At 34.1% G+C, this 20,820-nt stretch overlaps 1 protein-coding gene across 1 annotated transcript in view; it reads left to right on the plus strand.

Moving 5' to 3' along the window:
• Positions 1–209: 209 nt before the first annotated feature.
• Positions 210–20,820, plus strand: part of LRRIQ1 (leucine rich repeats and IQ motif containing 1) — a 208,549-nt gene continuing 187,938 nt past the window's right edge. The window contains 7 exon segments of the mRNA XM_054579834.1: positions 210–347; positions 1,679–1,790; positions 5,224–5,315; positions 6,771–6,885; positions 7,380–7,603; positions 11,003–11,077; positions 14,268–15,905. Coding sequence (XP_054435809.1) covers positions 210–347; positions 1,679–1,790; positions 5,224–5,315; positions 6,771–6,885; positions 7,380–7,603; positions 11,003–11,077; positions 14,268–15,905 — 2,394 coding nt within the window.

A 20,820-nucleotide genomic window follows, 5' to 3' on the forward strand; every position in this document is an offset into this window, starting at 1 on the left:
AACACTAAAGAAATAATGATTGGAGAAAGTAATTTTCTTCAATATATGGTACAACCAGAATAAGGTGTGATAAATGATTGTTAAACTAAAACATGTTTCTATAGAATAATGTTATATTATTATGACACATGAAAGAACTCACAGTATTTATTGACATACTAGCCTCTTTAATTTTCTTTAAATGATTCTGTGTTTTATTATAAAGGGTAATGGAAGACGATGATGATGATGCAAAGCTCAAAGAAGAAATAGAAGCTGAATTAGATAAAATCAGTATTTCTTCTTTGGAAAAAGATGATGTTGATAGTGATTCAAAATCAGAAACCCAGAGTGATGATAGTGATACAGTAAGTGTTAAGTGTTGGACTTTGGAGCCTTTTAACTGGAGTAATCTCTTCAGGAGATATATGACTTTCTCATGTGTTTTATGTACTTATCTCATGTTTAACCTTGGGATTACCTTTAAACCAGCAGTCCCATGCCTTTTGGCACCAGGGACCGGTTTCGTGGAAGACAATTTTTCCATAGACAGGGGTAGGAAGGGTTTCAGGATGAGTCAAGCACATTGCTTTCAAGCTCACCTCCTGCTGTGCAGCCGGGTTCCTGACAGGCCTGGATGGATACTGGTCCATGGCCCAGAGATTAGGGACCCCTGCTTTAAGCAATGTATATTGATAGATATTTATAACAAAAAGTATGTTGAAGATAGAGATCACCTATAATTAATTCCACATGTCTGTATGTTTTTTTTAACTTGGAATTATACCATATTATGTATATATATATTTGTACCCTGCTTTTTTCACTTAATTGTGAGCATTCTCATGTGATTATATATGAATGAAAGCAAACTTTATGTGAAAACTTTAGATCTATATAAGTAGTTACTTTTTTAAATCAAACATGTCATTTTTTTCCTCTTGTGTATGTCCCTCAATGTTTATATGCTTAGAAAACCTGTTTCTGATTCATTCTTTTACATCAAAATTTTTAATCCAAAGGGAATTCATGTTATGAAATGAAGATCTAATTTCAAATTTTCTTCAACATATTTAGCTAATGTTCCCAATATCACTTGTTGAATAATCCAACTGTTTTCCATTGATTTATCATATTTTTGTATACATTTAATCATGTATGTGATCTATCCAAGGCTATTATTTTTATTACTCTGTTAATTTTTTCCCTATTGTAGTTTTATATTTTTAAATTTCAAATGAGTCCAATTTTTTTTAGTTGTTTTACTGTCTCAAAAATCTTCTCAACTAAATTTTTCCAAAATTAGTAGATTTTTTCCAAAACAACCTCATTTGTCAAGTTTCAAAAATAATTATACTCTAAGTTTTAATGAAGATTTCAATAACCTGTATTTCACTTTTGGAAACAATTGATATTTTTACATTACTATGTCTTTTTATCCACAGCTAATTTAAGTGAAACAAAAAATCCTGAGATTCTTCATTTGATTATGACATTCAACAGAATCATAGATATAATTCCTAACAGCCAAAAATGAAAAGCACATTTTTACCAAATATATGTGTTTGAACTATGCTTTTAATAGCCCTTTAATCTCATTTACACATTTTTCTCAAATTTCTGGTGTGGAATGAAATAGGGGATATCTAATACATAGTTTTGATAAAAAATTTTATACTTTCATTATTGAAATTTTTAGGACTTAGATGAATTACCTGAGTCAGTTCTTTACTGTATTAACATCATAAAGAATAAGAGTAAAACTGCTGAAGAGCTCATTCTTCAGGACTTAGAAGACACTGATGTTTTAAGTAAGTACAATTTTTATCTGCTTTGCAGGTAAGTTTTTTTTGTTAAGTATAATTAATTTATAATTTAGAAAATTAAACTGTTTGAAATGCTTATCATTTATGCATCTGTTTTATCTCTAATATCTATTGTTTATTGGACTGTTCAATTTAGTCCATTCATTTTTCTTACTACATTCATTTTACTTACTAACCTTCCTTATGTCTCCAATAAATACTAACCACCAACATTTGTTTAACCATTCCTCATTAAAGCAGACATTCTATTACTTTACATAAAAGAAAAGAATGCTAATCATGGGACTATTTTAAATCTATCAGTTTATGTATCTTTTTGGGGAAAAATATAATTTACATAAAAAAGCCTAAGTATCTTTTCCTTCAACTGAGCAAATTTATTTCTTGAAATTCTTCTAAGAATAATAGAATGCTCAAAGATTTAACTAGACTTAATCATGACTATACTGAAAAATTACAACCATCTAACAGTCCAATAGGACCTTGGTGTGTTCAACAATATAACCATTAAAAAAGGTGATTTAGACAAATACTTAATGATATAAATATTCATGATATGTTATTAAAATTGTTATAAATATTAATGTATTTATGCAATATTACCGCAAATCATAATGTAGATATTCATAGATATTAGTTTAACAAACTTTACTGTGTAGAAGTATCTGTTATAGCCACTGAGAATACAGCAGGGAGCAAAACAGGCTGTATTATTCTAATGTTCCAGTGTGGAGAGACAGACAATAAACATAAATATATCATGTTTTAATAGACATAACTACCATGAAGGAAAAAAAATCAAAATAAGGTCAAGATGGTGGTGTAGGCAGGCAAGGCTTGCCTCTTCACACAACCATGTCAAAATTACAAATATAATATAGAACAACCATCACTCAGAAACCTCAGAAATCGAGTTGAATGGAGTGACAATGATGGAATTAAAGCAACCACATCCATCCAGATTGATGGGGGAGATGCAGACACAGAATGGGCTGGTCCCACACCCACCTGTGGTGGATAAAAATTCTGGAGGGATCTCTCAGGGAGTGAGGAGTTCCAGCCTAACACCAGGCCCCCAGCCCAGGGTTCCAGTGCCAGGAAGATAAGTCCCCACAATTTCTGGCTGCAAAAACCAGCAAGGATTGAGTTGGTGGCAAAAACTGCTAGAGCCCCAAGCACTTCATTTTACAGAACCCACACATGGACTCACTTACTCAGGCTCACTCCCTCTGAGCTCCAGTACCAGGGTAGCAGCTTAAAAGGCACCAGTGGCATGCAGGGAGAAATTGAGGTGTCTGCCATCAAGCGGAGCAGAGGCCATGGTCCCTTTTCTAACCCCTCCCCTCACAAAGCCACAGAGCCGGCAAGCTGGTGCCATATCTGAGACTCCATCGACCTGACTCACAGTGTTTGACCTGCCTTGGAGATCCCTAGAGACTCTGCCCCACCAATTTATGGGCCCACCAAAGCTGCTTTTTGATATGAATGGCTTGTCTTACCTCATGCTGCCCAACTTCTTAAATCCCCCCCGGTCAAGCAACAGCTGACCTTAGTGAGTTCCAGGCCTGGCACAAGCAGCAGCCGGCCTAGATTCAGAGCTTGGCTTTGCCTGGGAATCTCTAAGCCCAGCACAAGTAGCAGTCATCTCAGGTTGCTTTATAACTCAGACAGACTGGCCCCAGGCAAAACAGTTAAGGGCTGACCTTGGCCCATGTCACCCAGGAAACCTCAAGGCCAGCACACCCAGTGGACAGCTACAGGCCACGTCATAGCCCTACAACCCTCTGCACAGCTGATCCACCAAGGAGGGCGGAGGTTGGTGGTAAGTGGTCACAGCCAATCTTTGCAGCTGACTGGCCTGGGTAAATCCTTCCCATTGAGCTGCCAACAGCAATCAAGTTTCAATTACAAGAGGAGGGTGTACTCAGCCCACATGAAGGGTGTACCTTGAGTAACCAGCTTGGGTGATAGGGGAAGCTGTGCTACTGGACCCTACTAAATTAGCCCACTTACCAAGATGTGGAGTCAAAGCTGCTCTCCCTAATACTTTAAAATAAACACAGGGAGGCTGCCAAAAGGAGGACACAAAGATGGCCCAAATGAAAGAACAGAACAAAACTCCAGAAAAAGCTAAACGAAATGGAGTTAAGCAATCTAGCAGATGCAGAGTTCAAAGCATTCTTCATAAGGATGCTCAAGGAACTTAGTGAGGACCTCAGCAGCATAAAGAAGATCCAGTCAGAAATGAAGGATACTCTAATTGAAATAACGAACGATTTACAGGGAAGCAACAGTATAGTGGATGAAGTCGAGAATCAAATCAATGATTTGGAACATAAGGAAGCAAAAAACAACCAATGAGAACAAGAAGAAAAAAGAACCCCCTCCTCACAAAATGAGAACAGTAGACTGTAGACTGAATATCCAATGTGTACAAAATGTACACACACATACATTGTAGAACCTGTCTACCAGTAGAGCTGCTGTCTGATATAATACAGAAATACAGAGAATTTATCCTCTACTAAACACTCCCATCTCCAAACCAAAGCTCCCTCTATCTATCATGGCCTGGTCCCCCCCAAAAAATTAAAATTAAAATATAGCTCCCTGTCTCTTTTCACACATAATATTTTTATAAAAATAAAGACTTACACAAATATATCAATTGGTAGAACCTACATCACCCTTAGAAACCTAGCCTCAAAGAAATCTGGAGAATATTTTTTATTTTTTATTTAAAAATTTTTTTTTGCTTTATAGTCTCTCACACAGAAAGCATGCCAGAAAGATTGTGAATAGCTGTCGATGTCAAAAATTTGTATCTGAAAATATAGCTGTAAGTGGCCAGTTAACCAGCAGAATGGTCCTCTTTAAAAATAGTTTACTGTAAGGAACCATCCCAGTGATATAACACTTTAAATGAATAAGGAAAAGAAATATAACTACATCTGCACAGATAATAAAATTCTTCATAAAATTCAACAAAAACTCATAAAACAAAGTTCACTTCATTCACATTAGTAATTATAATCTTTTAAACTGATACTTTTATTAGAGTGTTTTCCATATCTTGTGTAAGTTTATATTGCAAGTTTGTAGCAGGTAGAATTGAACCTTTGTTGGTTTCTAATAAAGATGTCATGTCAAACAAAACATTATTCTGTATATGTGGAAAATAAGCTTTAGTCTAGATACAAAAGTTGATAAGGAATTAGTGATATAAAAATTTGTTATTTTTTAAAAAAATATAGTTCCCTCTGTTCTTTATTCTCCATTGTTTTTCTGTTATTTTGCGTTACTGGTCAAGAATATGCTATGATAGAATTTGAAAATAAAGTATGATGAAGGGGTTTGGAATTTTAGTATGTTGTTCCCTACTCTAATATTTAAAGTTATAATTTTTTTCTTTCTCCAGGCTGTACTTATGGAGCAGTTTCTAATAATCATATGCATTTAAGGATAGAATTATCAACTGAATATAAAGAAAAATCAGATCAATTAATGAAGGTATATGTTCAGCATTTGACTAAAAGTACTCAGTGTAGTTAGCAATTTACTTTTCCCTCCGATATTGCATGATAGATCATTGATTTAAAGTTCACTGATTTAAAAATTAAGAACTTAATTATTTTTAAGGAAATCATTTTTTATTTTATACCTCCATTGTCATAAAAAACACTAAAAAATCTATCTTTAAAAATATTGGAAATAGTGATTTGAAGCATCAATACTTAGGAATTTAATGTGCATGTAGATAAAACAGTAGAAATATTTTGCATGATTTTTGCCCTAAAACTCTTACAAAAAAAATTGAATATACTCTAATGTTTATTACCTTGCTTAGGAATGTAATATGTTCCAGCAGAGACTTTAAATATACTATAGAAATTTTAAACTCAGAACATCTGTTAGTTTTTATTTAAAGATAAAATTAAATATCTATAAAAAATAAAAAGTAAAGGGGATTTAGCATTTTTGGTTAAAGCTCCCACAAATCTCATACAGTTCAACATCTTAGATTGACTCTCATTTTACATAACTCTATTGCTGCTCTCCAAGATATCTAAAATAATATGAAATAATATGTGTCTCTTGCTGTTTTGGTAACACTAAAACTTAAAATATTAATTTTGAATTATATCATGTTGCTATTTCATTAAATAGATAACCCATTTCTTTCCATCTAGAGTCTAGTGGAAATCTAATTATGGAAAAGTATTCATCAAAATTATGTCTTAATATATAACTCAGGTTAAAGTAGATAACAGTCTTTTTTTATTTTATTTTATTTTTTAATTTATTTTTTAAAGATTTTATTTATCAACTTTTAGGGGGAAAGTTGATTTTATTTATTGACTTTTAGAAAGGGGGAACGTAGGGGGTGAGAAAGAGAGGGAGGGAAACATCAGTGTGTGAGAGATACATCAACTGGTTGCCTCTTGCACACCCCGAGTAGGGGACCTGGCGGGCAACCCCAGCATGTTCCCTGACTGGGAATCAAACCAGCGACCTTTTGGTTCATAGGCTGGTTGGTGCTCAATCTACTGAGCCACAACAGCCAGGGAAGTTCTGTTTTTAAAACATTGAATATATTAGCAGTGTTTATATGTGAGCAATCACTACAGATAAGAAAGATAGAACTATATTAAGAGGAAAGCAAATATTAGTAGCAATATTTTAAATAATTATTAAGCACTTTAATTGATTATTGTGGATAATATTATAGTAGCTAGAGTTCTAAAAAATATAAGGTTAAAATAAAGTCATCTTACATGGGAAAAATATTATTATTCAACATAAAGACAAAATCATTAATGTGCTATAAAATTGTATTTGAAAGGGGTTTGAAGTGTAAATAAAGTTGTAGATATGTGTATATAAATATTCTCTACATTATTAAAGTGATAGCTTTATACTCTGTTTTGGTTTTCATTAATCATTGGTACACTTTTAACCTCTTAGATATTATCTGAAATAGAAAAAGAAGAATTTCTGAGAAGTAAAACTCACTGTGGCAGTCCTGATTCTGTTCCAGAGCCTGGACCTCATGCACATGTGGATGAATATGTTTTGCCAGGTGGACTAAACTGCTCAATGATAATTTTGATAATTTTTACCTGACCATAGTTACCTGAGAAAATTTAGAGTTTTTTTCCTTTGACAATTAAAAAAAATACAGTCAACATTTAAAATTATGCTTTCATTATACTTATTCAATTATATACTCATAGTTTTCTTTATAGCTTCTAAATGAACTTGATTTAAATATATTTATAATTTTTCTACATATATACAGCAGTAGACATACCCAGCCTTGAATTCATTAAGTACCCCTTATAACACATTATATTTTTAGATTAAGTTTTGTGGAGTAATTTAAAGCAAGTGTTCTGTTTTCTTCATTGACTACCGTAAAATATTCATGCATATTTAAGAATATTTTTTTGTATTTTATCATCTTTGGTAATATGTTGAAATTATTTATTCCTTTCAAAATTACTTTTATACTTTATATTGAATCACTTTTGGCAGGTTTGATCTCAAATATATTATTTCTCCTTATGAATGCAGATGATGGTGAAATAAAATTTGGATACTGTGAAGTGGAAGAAAGATGTAGGCAATCTTTTGAGGCTTGGCAAGATAAACAGAAAGAACTAGAAGACCAAGAGAAAGAAACTCTCAAAGCTCAGAGGGATAGAGAAGAAAAGGAGTTTCAAGAAGAAGAAGAAAAGAGACATTCCTGGATGGAACAATTTGAAGTTGAAAAGAAGAAACTAGAGAATATTCAAAAGGTTTTTTGTTTTTGTTTTTCATACATTTTTTCTGAATCAGTAGCTACTTATGAAGAGTATTTATATTTTGTATTACAGTGTGGGTTACACTCTGTTGTATGACATTTAATTACTCCTGATAATAGAAGCAATTGACTGCAGATTAACAATATTTAATAAAATTTCCTTGATTCATTTTTATTGAAATTTATTGGAATTTCAGATACTGCTTTGGATCATTGGAGTCCCTAGGATCTTTGAAGTTTCAAAGATAGTTGTAAAAAGACTGATATTTACAGCATAAACTATTGCTTTTTTATATGCTTCTAATCATAGGAAAAGACAGCAATTTCCTTGATCGTGCCCTTGCAATGTACTCTGACATGTAACAATTAAGTAAAACATATTTGGTTGAAGAGGTTCAACCAAGTAGATGACGGTTTGTCATTCATCTCCATAATTGAGCTGATTCAGTGGACTAGAAATTTTTTTTATGGAAGACTTTTGTATCAATATGTTTGTATTTCAGTTTTTCTTCCAACCCCACCTCATCTCAGGAGGTCTACACCCTCAGGTCATGGTAGTGGCATGTTGAAAAATAAGTGGATATTTAGGACCCTACTTGTGGGATGTCATGATCATTAGAATGTTTAGATGAAAGGCTGGACTGACTTCTCAGTCTTACATCACTTGCTAGATTTGAATGTTTTCATATAGAGAAATTAGCATGTGGTCATCTAGGCAGTTCAGGATATTCTAGCCCTACATGTTGGGTACATTGCATTTTCTGATTATATAGAAAGTAAATTAAAAATAATTATAATATTGAAAAACCAGTTTGGTCACAGTTTTTTCCTAACAAACTCTAGATCTTTAGCTTTCCTTTAGTTATAGTTATATTTCCTTTTCACAAATAAGATTAATATGATTATTTCCATCATACAATTATGATTTAAAAACGACATTAATAGGTTCAGTGAATTCCTAAATATGTGCTTTGTTATTCTTTGGGGCTTAAAACTTTCCAATGGGGCCATTACATAATTTCATAATGTTGGCTTCTAAATTAGTGATTTACTCTCTTTTAGTAGTTCTTTTCTGTGCCCCTTGTTAGTGTCCTCTTCTGTTTCTCAAAACTGCTATTATAAATCTTTTCTCATGAGTTCTACTCAACTGTTCTCACTATTAGCGCATGGTGACATATAGGTTTTCTTTGCATCAATTACGAGCTTTCTTTTCTTTCTAATCCCATATCCAGTTAGCATCAATCTCTATACTCACCTTTTTTTTTTTTTTTTTTGCCTTTGCTTCTATCTCAGTATCTCAGTAAGAAAGATTTCTTCCTTATACCAAGGTTAGCTTTTCCTCGTCTCTTCTATCATTTTCCAGTTTGCCCCTGCTTTTTCTTACATGCAACATACCCCTATCAACTCCCTCCTTTCTTATTGTTTATAAGCATGTTCAATTTTCTACCATCCTAGAAACAAAGGAAAAACCATGACATCACCTTTGTTCATTTGTCTCACTTTATCAAGCTCTTTGGCTCTACTTATCATAGACGTCTTAAAAGAGTGTTATTTTTACTACATCTATTTCTTTGTCCCTCATTCAAGGTACCCTGCTAGGTGTTTACCGCCACCCCACTGAGTGAAACTACCGCCTCACTGAGTGAAACTGCCCTTGATGAAAGTGACCAATGACTTCTGAGTTATCATACTCACAGGCTCTTCAGTTCTTATTTTGGCCTCTATTGCATTTTATGCCAGTAAAAGTTTGATTGTTGACCAGTTCGCTTTCCCATGACTTGTGTGAGACCACAATGCCTCTATTCTCTTTCATACATATTTGGAAGTTCCTCCTTGATATCCATTTTAAGCTTCTTGTTTTTTTCTCCTTGAATATGATACTATCAAGGCTTTCATCCTTTGCCCTTTCTTTTCTTATTCCATATAGTTTTTCTCTCAGTAATCTCATTTATAGCCTTGACTGTTCAGAGCCAAATCTATATTTATAATGAAAAAAGTGAACTACATAACTTTCCTGTGTTACTTCACAATCAGAAGAAATATATCTAATGTATCTAAAACAGAGTGCGTTGTCTTTCCTTCTGGATCATGCTCCTTCTCTGGTATTCTGTATTTTGATGAGCCATACTGCCATCAGAATCCAAGCTAGAAAGATGAGGACCATTTTCTACTCTTCCCTCTCTTTTATTATTCTCTTCTTTTAAAAAAATAATTGTATTGCTCGTCTTTTCATCCATATATTTACTGCTACTTCATAAGTTCAAGGTGTGCTAATGGCTAGCTTTGAATATTTATTATGTTCTCTAATCGATCTTCCTACTTTTTTATCTTTTACAGACTTCATCCACTATAATGCTGTCAGAAGGATATTTATTTTTTTAAAATTACTTACCTTAAATCCCTTCAAAAGTACCCATAGTGCATAAAGATAATATCCAAAGAAATTTGTCTATTACCTTTATACCCATTCAATCGGCAATTTGTGGCAACTTCATGTTTTCATTGTCTTTGTAACTGTTCTTGCTCCTGTTACACTCTACATAGAGGCCCTTATCAATTCTCACATGGACTTCACTAATATTTACCTTCCTGTTCTTCTTGGTGTCTCCTTGGCTTTGTGTCTCTAACTCTATCCAATGTAACATTATGATTTTCCTAAAAACAGAGCTGTAATCATTTTTCTAGTTCAAAAACATTTAATGAATGCCTAAAATGTCTGTTTAACCTATTGAAAACCTAGTCATTTCAAATATGATCTTCTGCATGGTACCATTCACGATTCCCCAGTTATAATGCCTATTGCTGCTGTGATCCTTTATTGTCTTCTCTTGCTATAAACTTATTCTGTTAAATTTGGAGTAATGTGTGAATTTTGAGAATGTTCTTATATTAAAGGTAAAGGTTTAGAGTAAAAGGATTGTGTTTTACTGTTTTTTTTATTTTTCAGATCCTTAACAAAATATGTGCTAATTAAATATTATTAAAAGAAAACCATTATCCACTGAACCAATTTATTATGTGAATTAAATGGGATGGCATGGAGAAAAAAATATTGTAATGCAAAGCCCATCTTACAAACATTATTATTTGTAATTTTTGCATTGCCCAATACTATTTCTAGCTGATGGTCTTTATTATGTGAATAAACATGTTCAAATAAGTAAAACAACTTTCACAGGTTACAAACATCTTTATCTATTCAAAATGGAAACCCTAGGGGTTATTCATATGACCCTTTAGGTTGATAGTAAAGTTATCATCTCGGTAGTAATAACTAAGCATCTTTGGGTGAGTTGGTTTCACCATTATTTAAAAATAAATGTTGTGAAAATCATGTACAATGCACATATTTTTCACATTTGCTTATAATATTTTATTATTACTATGTGTTCAGCAAGAGCTGGCCAGGATGAATGATGAACTCCATAAAGAAGAGAAAATGTGGAAAGAGAAATTTAAACAACATGAGGTATCTATTTGCTTTTTTCCTCAGTGCAATAATCATTCTTCATTTGAAATAAATTACTATACCTAAAATGGAAATTTTAGAATAATATTATCTAGATGGTGTAGGATTTAATTTACTAAAGTTTTAAATATTCATGAATCATTAGAAACTTTTCTTGAAATAGAATGTCATGATAATGAAAATTAACTGCTGAGTATGTTTATATAAAATTATAATTTTAAAATTTCTTTTAAAACTTTAGGAAACATACTATTGTGAGCATTTCATTGTGATTGAAAATTGTTATGAAAAGTTACTGCATTTCTTTTTCATAATTTTTAAATATTTTATTGATTCATTTTTGGAGAGAGGGGAAGGAAAAAAGAGAAACATCTATCAGTTGCCCCACAGCCCAAGTCTGTGTCCTGACCAGGAATTGAACATGAGACATTTTGGTTCACAGGCTGGTGCTCAATCCACTGAGCCACATCAGCCAGGGAGAAAACTTGCTGCATTTCTTGAACACAATTAATGGAATGTACTAAATAACCCCTTGAATTTAAAATTATTCTCTTGACATAGTTATTAAATTTTAGCTTTTATTTATCTCATAGTTTTAATATAAAGTTATTTCAAGTAATTATATGTATAACATAGATAAAAGCTTCCATAGTCTTGCTGTTCAGCTTAAACATGTTACCTTTCTTTGTATTTCTTTCAAGTATTTTCATTATTTATATGAACACCCAGGAAAGGTAGGTTTTTACTGGCCACATATATATTTTTTTGATTGAAATATATTTGACATGTAACAATGTATAAAGTTTAAGGTTAAAACATGTTGATTGATATAGTTATATATTGTAATATAATTGTCTCTACTGTTCACCTTTAAATGAAAAATCTTTGGTTAGACCTGTGAGGAGACAGATTCATATAAATGACAAGAAAAAGGCCATAGTATCTTACCTGCAGGTAACTCAAATGTCAGAATAAGGAGAGACATTAACGTTACTAAAACTAGCATGCAATAACTAAATAGTTACATGGGTGACATGAAGAGAGAATTAGACTATATAAGGAAGTATCAACTGCACATTTTAGAGTTGAAAATTGAGTATATAAAGTTAAATTTCAGGGGATATTTCACAGTAGATTTGTCACAATGAGAGAGAATTAGTGAAATTGAAGTGAGATTAATACAAAATATCCAAATTAAAGCACAAAGAGGACAAAAATTGGAAAGGTAGAAAAGAGCACAAGAAATATATGATATATAGTGTGGAGATAAATAATGTATATAATTGTAACCTTGGACGCAAAAGAGAGGAGCAGAAGCAATGGGTCTGAAGAGATAATAGTTGAAATGGTTTTAAATTATTTTTAAAAAATCAATCTGAACATTCAAAGATGATTAATGATTCCTGAGTAGAACCAATATGAAGAAAATCACAGTTGGAAACTATTGAAATTAAAGATAAGGGGGGGAAATAGTCTTAAAAGCAGCCAGAGATAAAAAGGCATATTACATAAAAAAAGCAAGAGTAAACTAACAGCTGACTTCTTAAGTGAAATGATGGAAGAAAAAAAAGACAGTAGAATTAAAATAAATTCAGTGCTAAATGCTAATTAATGGTTTGTGATTATCAGTATTCTTTGAGTCTTCCCCTACTCTCTGGGTCAGTTTTAATTTCCTATAGTATATATCAAAACACTTGTCAATTATATTTTTAGATGGCAAGTTTTCTCAATCTTTCCACCTTTGAAAATGTTTTTATTTTGCCTTTAAAACTGGATGATTTGTTTTTTTGAGTTTACAATCCATATTTATTACTATTTAGTTTTAACAATTTAAAGATACAATTCTCTTGCACATTTTAATTTTGCCTATTATGATTTTTCTTACATTTTACTTTCATTCACATTTATTTACTGGTTTTCTGTTGTCTTCAAGGTAGTTCTCCAAGTGCTCAAGGTAGAGCAATATATCAAACAGAAAATAACCCCTGCCTCCAAGGACCTTACATTTCCTAGGGTTCTGACCTTTTATTATCATTTATACGAATGTAGTGTGTGTGTGTGTGTGTGTGTGTGTGTGTGTGTGTGTGTGTGTGTGTGTGAGTGTTATGAGTGTTAGTTACCTCGGCTCTTCATGTTATGCACTTTTCTTGGTTTAAAAAGCATTTTTCTCTTCCTTCAATTTTCTAGTTCTTTATTCTGTAACTTCTATTAGTCATGTCAGTTTCTGTGTTGATCTTTTGTGTTTCTAAACACCTCTATCATATATTTCGTGTTCTTATTTTGTATGTTGTTTTGGGAAAATACCTATAGACAGTTTTCTTTAGGCAATCAGTTGTTAAGCCATTCTATTTTGATTTTTGTTTGATGCATTTTTTAATTTGAGCACTTACATTATATTTTTAGTGAACTTATTTCTGTTTAAACATTTTTTTCTAATTTTTTATTTATTTACATTTTTTATTTTAATTAGTCTCTGTTCTCAGAAACTGATTCTTCTGCTTATTAAAGTATTTTCACTATCTCACATCATTTCTGTTTGTTTTCCTCAAATTTTGCTGAATTTTTTGATCTGTTTACTTTTGCTTTAGGATTCTAGTGACAATGGCATTTTCTCACCTGACTCCAGATTGTCTCATTTAATACAATATATGCATATCAATTTTCTTAAAAGCTATGAAAGAATAAGATGGTTAAGTAGGCTAATTCTTTGTATTGCTTAGATGATGATTTACATCACCTTCTGGTATCATAAGTCTCACAAAATAATTCTCTGTTCGTACAGTCCCTGTGCTAGCTCTGGGAGTCTACTTTATCTATCAGAACTTCCGTCTCAGAGAGTTGAAGCCCTTTTCTCCTACACAAATTTTGGCTTGCAGTTTTTCTTGCTTTTCTCTCTATGTCATTTTGGTTTAATAAGTTTTCTGTCCTCAAGGAATTCCTCAATTTAATCTGGGTGGCTTAGTATAGCAATATTAGAGTATTAACTTACTAATACTCTTAACTTGATAGGAGCTCCTAAATATTTAAAAAAATTAATACCCTTTATAATAAATGACGTTAGTTTTCCTAAGAGAATTTTATAGTAACTTTATTATTATTTCAGGCTTAGTACTTGCTTTCAATCTCTATTTTAGGTTATATTTTGATAACATTGCATGTTTATGCTTACTACTATTTATCTGTATTTTAGGAGTTTATTAGAAATCTGAATTTACAAATGGAAGAAGAAAGAACAAGATTTAAAGACCTACAGGAAAAAGAAAAAATGCGTTTATTAAAAATGCAGCATAATGCAGCTGTAAAAATTCAAACTAGATATAGAGCATTTGTGGCCTACCGAAAATATGGTCCAATTATAAAAGAACAAATAGAAAATAAGAAAAAAAAAGCACTAGAGTGGAAAGAAAAGGAAGCAAAAATACGACAAATTGAAGAAGAAAAACAAAAAAGATTAGAGGAGGAGAAGAAGATAGAAGAAGAGATACAAAGACAGAAGGAAGAAGAAAGAAAAAGGAGAGAAAAAGAATATGAGGAAAAAAAGAACATCCTAAGACAAGAAAAAGAGCAACTACTAAACAAAGAAAAATTAAGATTAAAAGAAGTTGCAAGAAAACACCTAATAAGAAATAGAGCATTAAAAAACGGAGAACATAATGCCACACATTTAACTGTTGACGCTATATCAAAGAATAAATATGGAATAGTCAAAATGCTAGCAGATGGAAAATCAAACAAGTGGGAAGATGTTCCGCTCTGGCTAGTTAAAGGATTGAATGAAAGAGAAAATAGAGATAAACAGCTTGTACTAAAAGAATCAATACAAGTACAATTAAAAGAATCTTTATCAAACCAAACAATTTTGGCAGAATTTAAAATGGGAGAAAGAAGTGAAAACCTAGCAAAACAACACTGTTCAGAAAAAGTGGTCAAGCAAGGAAGAAAATATGAAAATACAGACATAAAAAATGAATTGGAAAACCCAGATCTAAAAGAACATATGAAAGAACAGTTTCAGCTGCAAGAATTAATCTGTCCAGTAGTACAAAAGGAAAAAATGAAGGCTGCTGTAAATGAGAATGTAATACAAGAAACCCATACAATAACATTAGGGCATAATCAAGATATTAATGAAGTAAAAAACAGTAAAGTACAGAAAATAATCAAAGATAGTCAACAGAGTAAGATACAAAAAGTAGAAAAAGAAGAGATACCAGAACAGAATGGAACATTATATGAAGAGGGTAACATTTCAGTGATTTCAATAAAACAAAAACTACCAGCACTAAAATTAGAAAATTCTGAATATATAAGGGAAAATGTAATATTGCAAGGAAAAGAAATTGATTTAAAATCTAAAGAAACCGAGGAGAACCCAAAGGGCAATGCTCTGAATAGTGAGGGAATTACTACTGCCAGTGATGCCATGATAAATGTAGAAGGCAAAATAAACAAGCAAAATGATGACTTAGATAGATACACTCCCTGTGACGACTTAGGTGGCTATAATACCAAAAACTCCTTGGTTTTTAAACAAGCAAACTCTCTAAATACTCATATTAAAGAAATTCCAGAAGTATGTCATGAAAACAGAACTGAATGTGAGAATGTTGTGACCTGCTCTGTCCCAGAGCCAACACTTCTATGCTCTATTGAAGAAAAAAGGCTAGCTTGGATAAGATCATTTAAACCCTGGTGGGAAATTTTTGAGCAAAACCAACAAAAGAAGATTGTTAAGAGAAAGAGGCTTGTGAAATGTCCAGCCAACATGATGCCCCCTTTGAATACACTAGATATTCTTCAGTATGGCTCTTGGAATACTTTACAACAGGTATTTGTAATTTTATAATACCTTGTCTTTTTAAGTTACAATTGGTTCTCTAAATGTAACTTTTAAAATCTTGGTAGAAAGCATATTTTATATTCACAAATTCTGTATCCTTAATCAGTGACGTTGCTAATGAAATATTGCCTTTACTTGAAAGGGGATGTGTTTAAAAGATCTCAGTTTAAAATTATTATGGAAATCTCCCTCAGTGAATCACCATTAAAAGCTTTGATTTACATCTTTTTTTTACATTTACATTTATACTTTTATGTTTTCATTTTTAATTATATTTTATCAATTATTCTATTACAGTTGTCCCAATTTGTCCCCATTTACCCCCCTCCAGCTAGCATCCCCCACTTCCTCAGGCGATCCTCACACCATTGTTCATGTCTGTCGGTTGCGCATAGGTTCTTTGAATACTCTTATTCCTAGACTGTATTTTACACACCCATAGCTATTCTGTAACTATCTATTTGTACTTCTTAATCCCTTCACCTCTGCACCCATTCCTGCATACACTCCTCCCATCTGGTAACCATCAAAACGCTCTTTGTATCCTTAATTCTGTCTCTGTTACTTTTGTTTGCTTAGTTTGTTTTTTAGATTCAGTTGTTGATAGATGAATATTTATTGCCATTTTTTTAAAGATTTTATTTATTTATTTTTAGAGAGGGGAAGGAAGAGAGGGAAACATCAACGTGTGGTAGCCTCTTGAGCGCCCCCTACTGGTGACCTGGCCCGCAACCCAGGCATGTGCCCTGTCTGGGGATCAAACTAGTGACCCTTTGGTTTGCAGTCCGGCACTCCATCCACTGAGCCACACCAGCCAGGTGTTCGTAGACTTGATCATATTTTTCTTAAAGAAGACCCTTTAACATTTCATATAATAATGGTTTGGTGATGATGCACTCCTTTAGTTTTTTCTTGTCTAGGAAGCTCTTTATCTGCCCTTCGATTCTAAGTGATATCTTTGCTGGATAGAGCATTCTTGGCTTTAGGTCGCTGCTTTTCATAACTTCGATTTCTTGCCAATCCCATCTAGCCTGCAAAGTTTCTTTTGAGAAATCAGCTGACAGTCTTATGGGAATTCCCCTGTAGGTAACTAACTTCTCTTGCTGCTTTTAAGATTCTCTCTTTATCTGTAACCTTTGGCATTTTAATTAAGATGTGTCTTGGAGTGGGCCTCTTTGTATCTCTCTTGTTTGGGACTCTGTGCTTCCTGGATTTGCATGTCTGTTTCCTTCACCAGATTAGGGAGACATTCTTTCATGATTTTTCAAATACATTTCCAATTTCTTGCTCTTTCTCTTCTCCTTCTGGCACCCCTATGATGTGAATGTTGGATCACTTAAAGTTGTCCCAGAAGCTGCTTACACTATCCTTATTTTTTTTTTTTTTTTTACAGGTTTTTGTATGGACACAATTTTGTTTTTTTTTTTAATTTTTATTTTTTGTTCAAATACATTCGTCTCCACCTTCCCGCCACCGCTTTCCCCTGCCTCCCACTTCCGCTTCCTTCCCTCAATCCTTCCCCACTTTGGCTTTGTCTGTGGGTCCTTTATAGAGGAACATATATCCTTATTTTTCTTTTATTCTTTTTTCTTCTTGTTCTGATTGGTGGCTTTTCACTTCCTTATGTTACAAATCATTGATTCGATTCTTAACTTCATCCACTATACTGTTGACTTCATCCACTATACTGTTACTTCCCTGTAAATTGTTCCTTATTTCAATTAGTGTATCCTTCGTTTCTGGCTGAATCTTTTTTATGCTGTTGAGGTTCTCATTAAATTCCTTGAGCATCCTTATAAAGAGTGTTTTGAAGTCTGCATCTGATAGATTGCTTATTTCCATTCCGTTTAGTCCTTTTCTGGAGTTTGATCTGTTCTTTCATTTGAGCCATGTTTCTTTGTCTCCTCATTTTGGCAGCCTCGCTCTGTTTGTTTCTGTGTATTAGGCAGAGCTTCTTAAGACTCCCTATCTTGGTAGTATGGGCTAATGAAGTAGGTGTCCTGTTGGGTCTTATGGCCCAGCCTTCCCTATCACCCAAGCTGAGTACTTGAGGTGAGCCCTTCATATGGGCTGAGTACACTCTCCTCTTGTAGTTGAGACTTGATTGCTATTGTCAAGTCAATGGGAGGGATTTACTCAGGCCAGTCAACTGCAAGGACTGGCTTTGACTCTGACCATCAACATCTATCCTCCATGGAAGATCAGCTGTGTTGGGGCAGGGAGGTGGTGCTCTGACAGGGTCTGTAGCTGTCCCCTGGGTGTGTAGGTTCTTTGGTTTCCTGTGGGGTGCTGGCCAAGGTTAACTCCTACCTGTTTTGCATGGGGCCACCCTGTCTGAGTTATAAAGCAATCTGAGATGGTTTCTACTTGTGCTGGGCTTGGAGATTCCCAGGTGAAGTCAAGCTATGAACCTAGGCTGGCTGCTGCTTCTGCTGGGCCTGGGGCCCCTTAGCAAGACCTAATCAGGCTGGGGGCTCACTGAGGCTGGCTTTTGTTTGTTTGAGAGGGTTTAAGAAGTTGTGAATCGTGAGCCAAGACCAGAAATTTATATGGAAAAGCAGCTTGGGTGAGCATGTAAGTTGGGTAGTACGAGGTCTCTGGGAATGTCCAGGGAGGAGCAAACAGTATTAGCCTGGTTGATGGAATCTCAGATATTACACCAGCCTGCTGGCTCTGTGGCTCTGTGGCTCTGTGGCTCTGTTGGGGGAGGGTTCAGAAAAGGTAAACTGGCCTCTGCCCACCTCTCTGTCTGAAAGAAAGCTGTTCCCGGTTTCCACCTTGGTGCCAGATACTTCAGTTTCTCCCTGTATACCACTGGTGCTTTTCAAGTAGCTACCCTATTGCTGGAGCTCAGAGGGAGTGAGTCTGATTAAGTCCGTGTGTGGGCTTTTAAAGAGGAACTGCTTGGAACTCCAGAAGTTTCTTCCACCAAATCAATCCCCACAGGTTTTTGCAGCCAGAAGTTATGAAGGGTTTATCTTCCTGGTACTGAAACCCTGGGGTGTGGGGCCCGGTGTGGGGCTGGGACTCCTCGTTCCTTAGATATCCTTCCCAAATTTTTATCCACCACATGTGTATGTGGTACCAGTCTGTTTTGTGTCTCCACCTCTCCACCAGGCTGGATGGATGTGGTTTCTTTAATTCCATAGTTGTCACCTTCCATTTAACTTGATTTCTGAAGGTTCTGAGTGATAGTTGTCCTATATTTTAATTCTAATTTTGATGTGGTTGTGTGAGGAGGCAAGCTGTGTTTACCTGTGCCATCATCTTGACCGGGAGTTGATTTACATTTAAAGCTTGTGTTTAAGAGCCCTATAGTCATTATTATGCTTCTAAGAATGGAGGCGTCTGGGAATATAGGGTTGAATTAGAATAGGAAATTCCTAACTGATATTAAGTGAGGAGTTTGCTTTAATCTTTTTTTATTATTGTTATTCTATTACAGTTGTCCCAAATTTTCCTGCTTTGCCCTCCTAGGCGGAACCCACCCTTACTTCCACAGCCAATCCCACACTGTTGTCCATGTCCACCGGTCATTCATACATGTTCTTTGACTAGTCCTTTCCCTTGTTTTCACCATTATCCTCTTCCCCCCTCCCCTTTGGCCACTGTCAGTCTGTTCCATGTTTCTGTTCCCTTGGTTTTATTTTGCTTATTAGTTTATTTTGTTCATTAGATTTCTCTTATAAGTAATATCATATGGTATTTGTCTTTCACCAACTGGCTTATTTCACTTAGCATACTACTCCCCAATTCCATCCATGCTGTTGCAAAAGGGAGGAGTTTCTTTTTTTCTTTTTGCTGTGTAATATTCCATTGTGTAAATGTACCACATTTTTTTGTTCAGCTCATCTGCTAATGGGAACTTAGGCTGTTTCCAGCACTCGTCTATTGTATGTAGCGCTGCTATGAACATAGGGGTGCATAAGTTCTTTGAATTGATGTTTCAGGATTCTTAGAATATATTCCCAGCAGTGGAATCAGTGGGTCAATGACAGTTCCATTTTTAATTTTTTGAGGAAATTCCATACTATATTCCACAGCGGCTACACCAGTCTGCATTCCCACCAACAGTGCACTAGGGTTCCCTTTTCTCCACATCCTCTCCAGCACTTGTTTGTTGACTTATTAATGATAGCCATTCTGAGAGGTGTAAAGTGATATCTCATTGTGGTTTTAATTTGCATTTCTCTGATGACTAGTGATGTTGAACATCTTTTCATATGTCTATGTGCCCTCCGTATGTTCTCCATGGAGAAGTGTCTATTCAGGTCCTTTGCCCATTTTTTTATTTGGATTGTGTTCCTTGTGTTGAGTCATATGAGTTCTTTATATATTTTGGAGATTAAATCCTTGTCTGAGGTATCTTTGGCAAATATGTTCCCCCATACAGTTGGTTCCCTTTTCATTTTGATTACCATTTCTTTAGGCATGCAGAAGCTTTTTAATTTGATATAGCCCCATTTTTAAAATTGTTTTCCTTTATTTTCCTTGCCCTACAAGATATATTGGAAAAGTATTGCTATGTGGGATATCTGAAATTTTACTGCCTGTTTTCTGCTAGGACTTCTATGATATCAAGATTTATATTTAAGTCTTTGATCTATTTTAAGTTTATTCTGGTGTATGGTGTAACTTGGTGGTCTAATTTCTTTTCTTTTTCTTTTTCTTTTCTTTCTTTCTTTCTTTCTTTTTTTTTTTTTTTTTTTTGCATGTAGCAGTCCAGTTCTCTCAGCAGCATTTATTGAAGAGACTATTTTACTCCATTGTATGCTCATGCCCTCTTTGTCAATATTTATTGACCATAGAGACATGGGATTATTTCTGGGATCTCTCTTCTGTTCTGTTGATCTATGTGTCTGTTCTTACCCCAGTACCAGACAGTTTTGATTACAGTGGCCTT

Source organism: Pteronotus mesoamericanus, unplaced genomic scaffold, assembly GCF_021234165.1.
Source record: "Pteronotus mesoamericanus isolate MK-2021 breed Mesoamerican mustached bat unplaced genomic scaffold, CSHL_Meso_final contig_56, whole genome shotgun sequence".
Classification (NCBI taxonomy): Eukaryota; Metazoa; Chordata; class Mammalia; order Chiroptera; family Mormoopidae; genus Pteronotus; species Pteronotus mesoamericanus.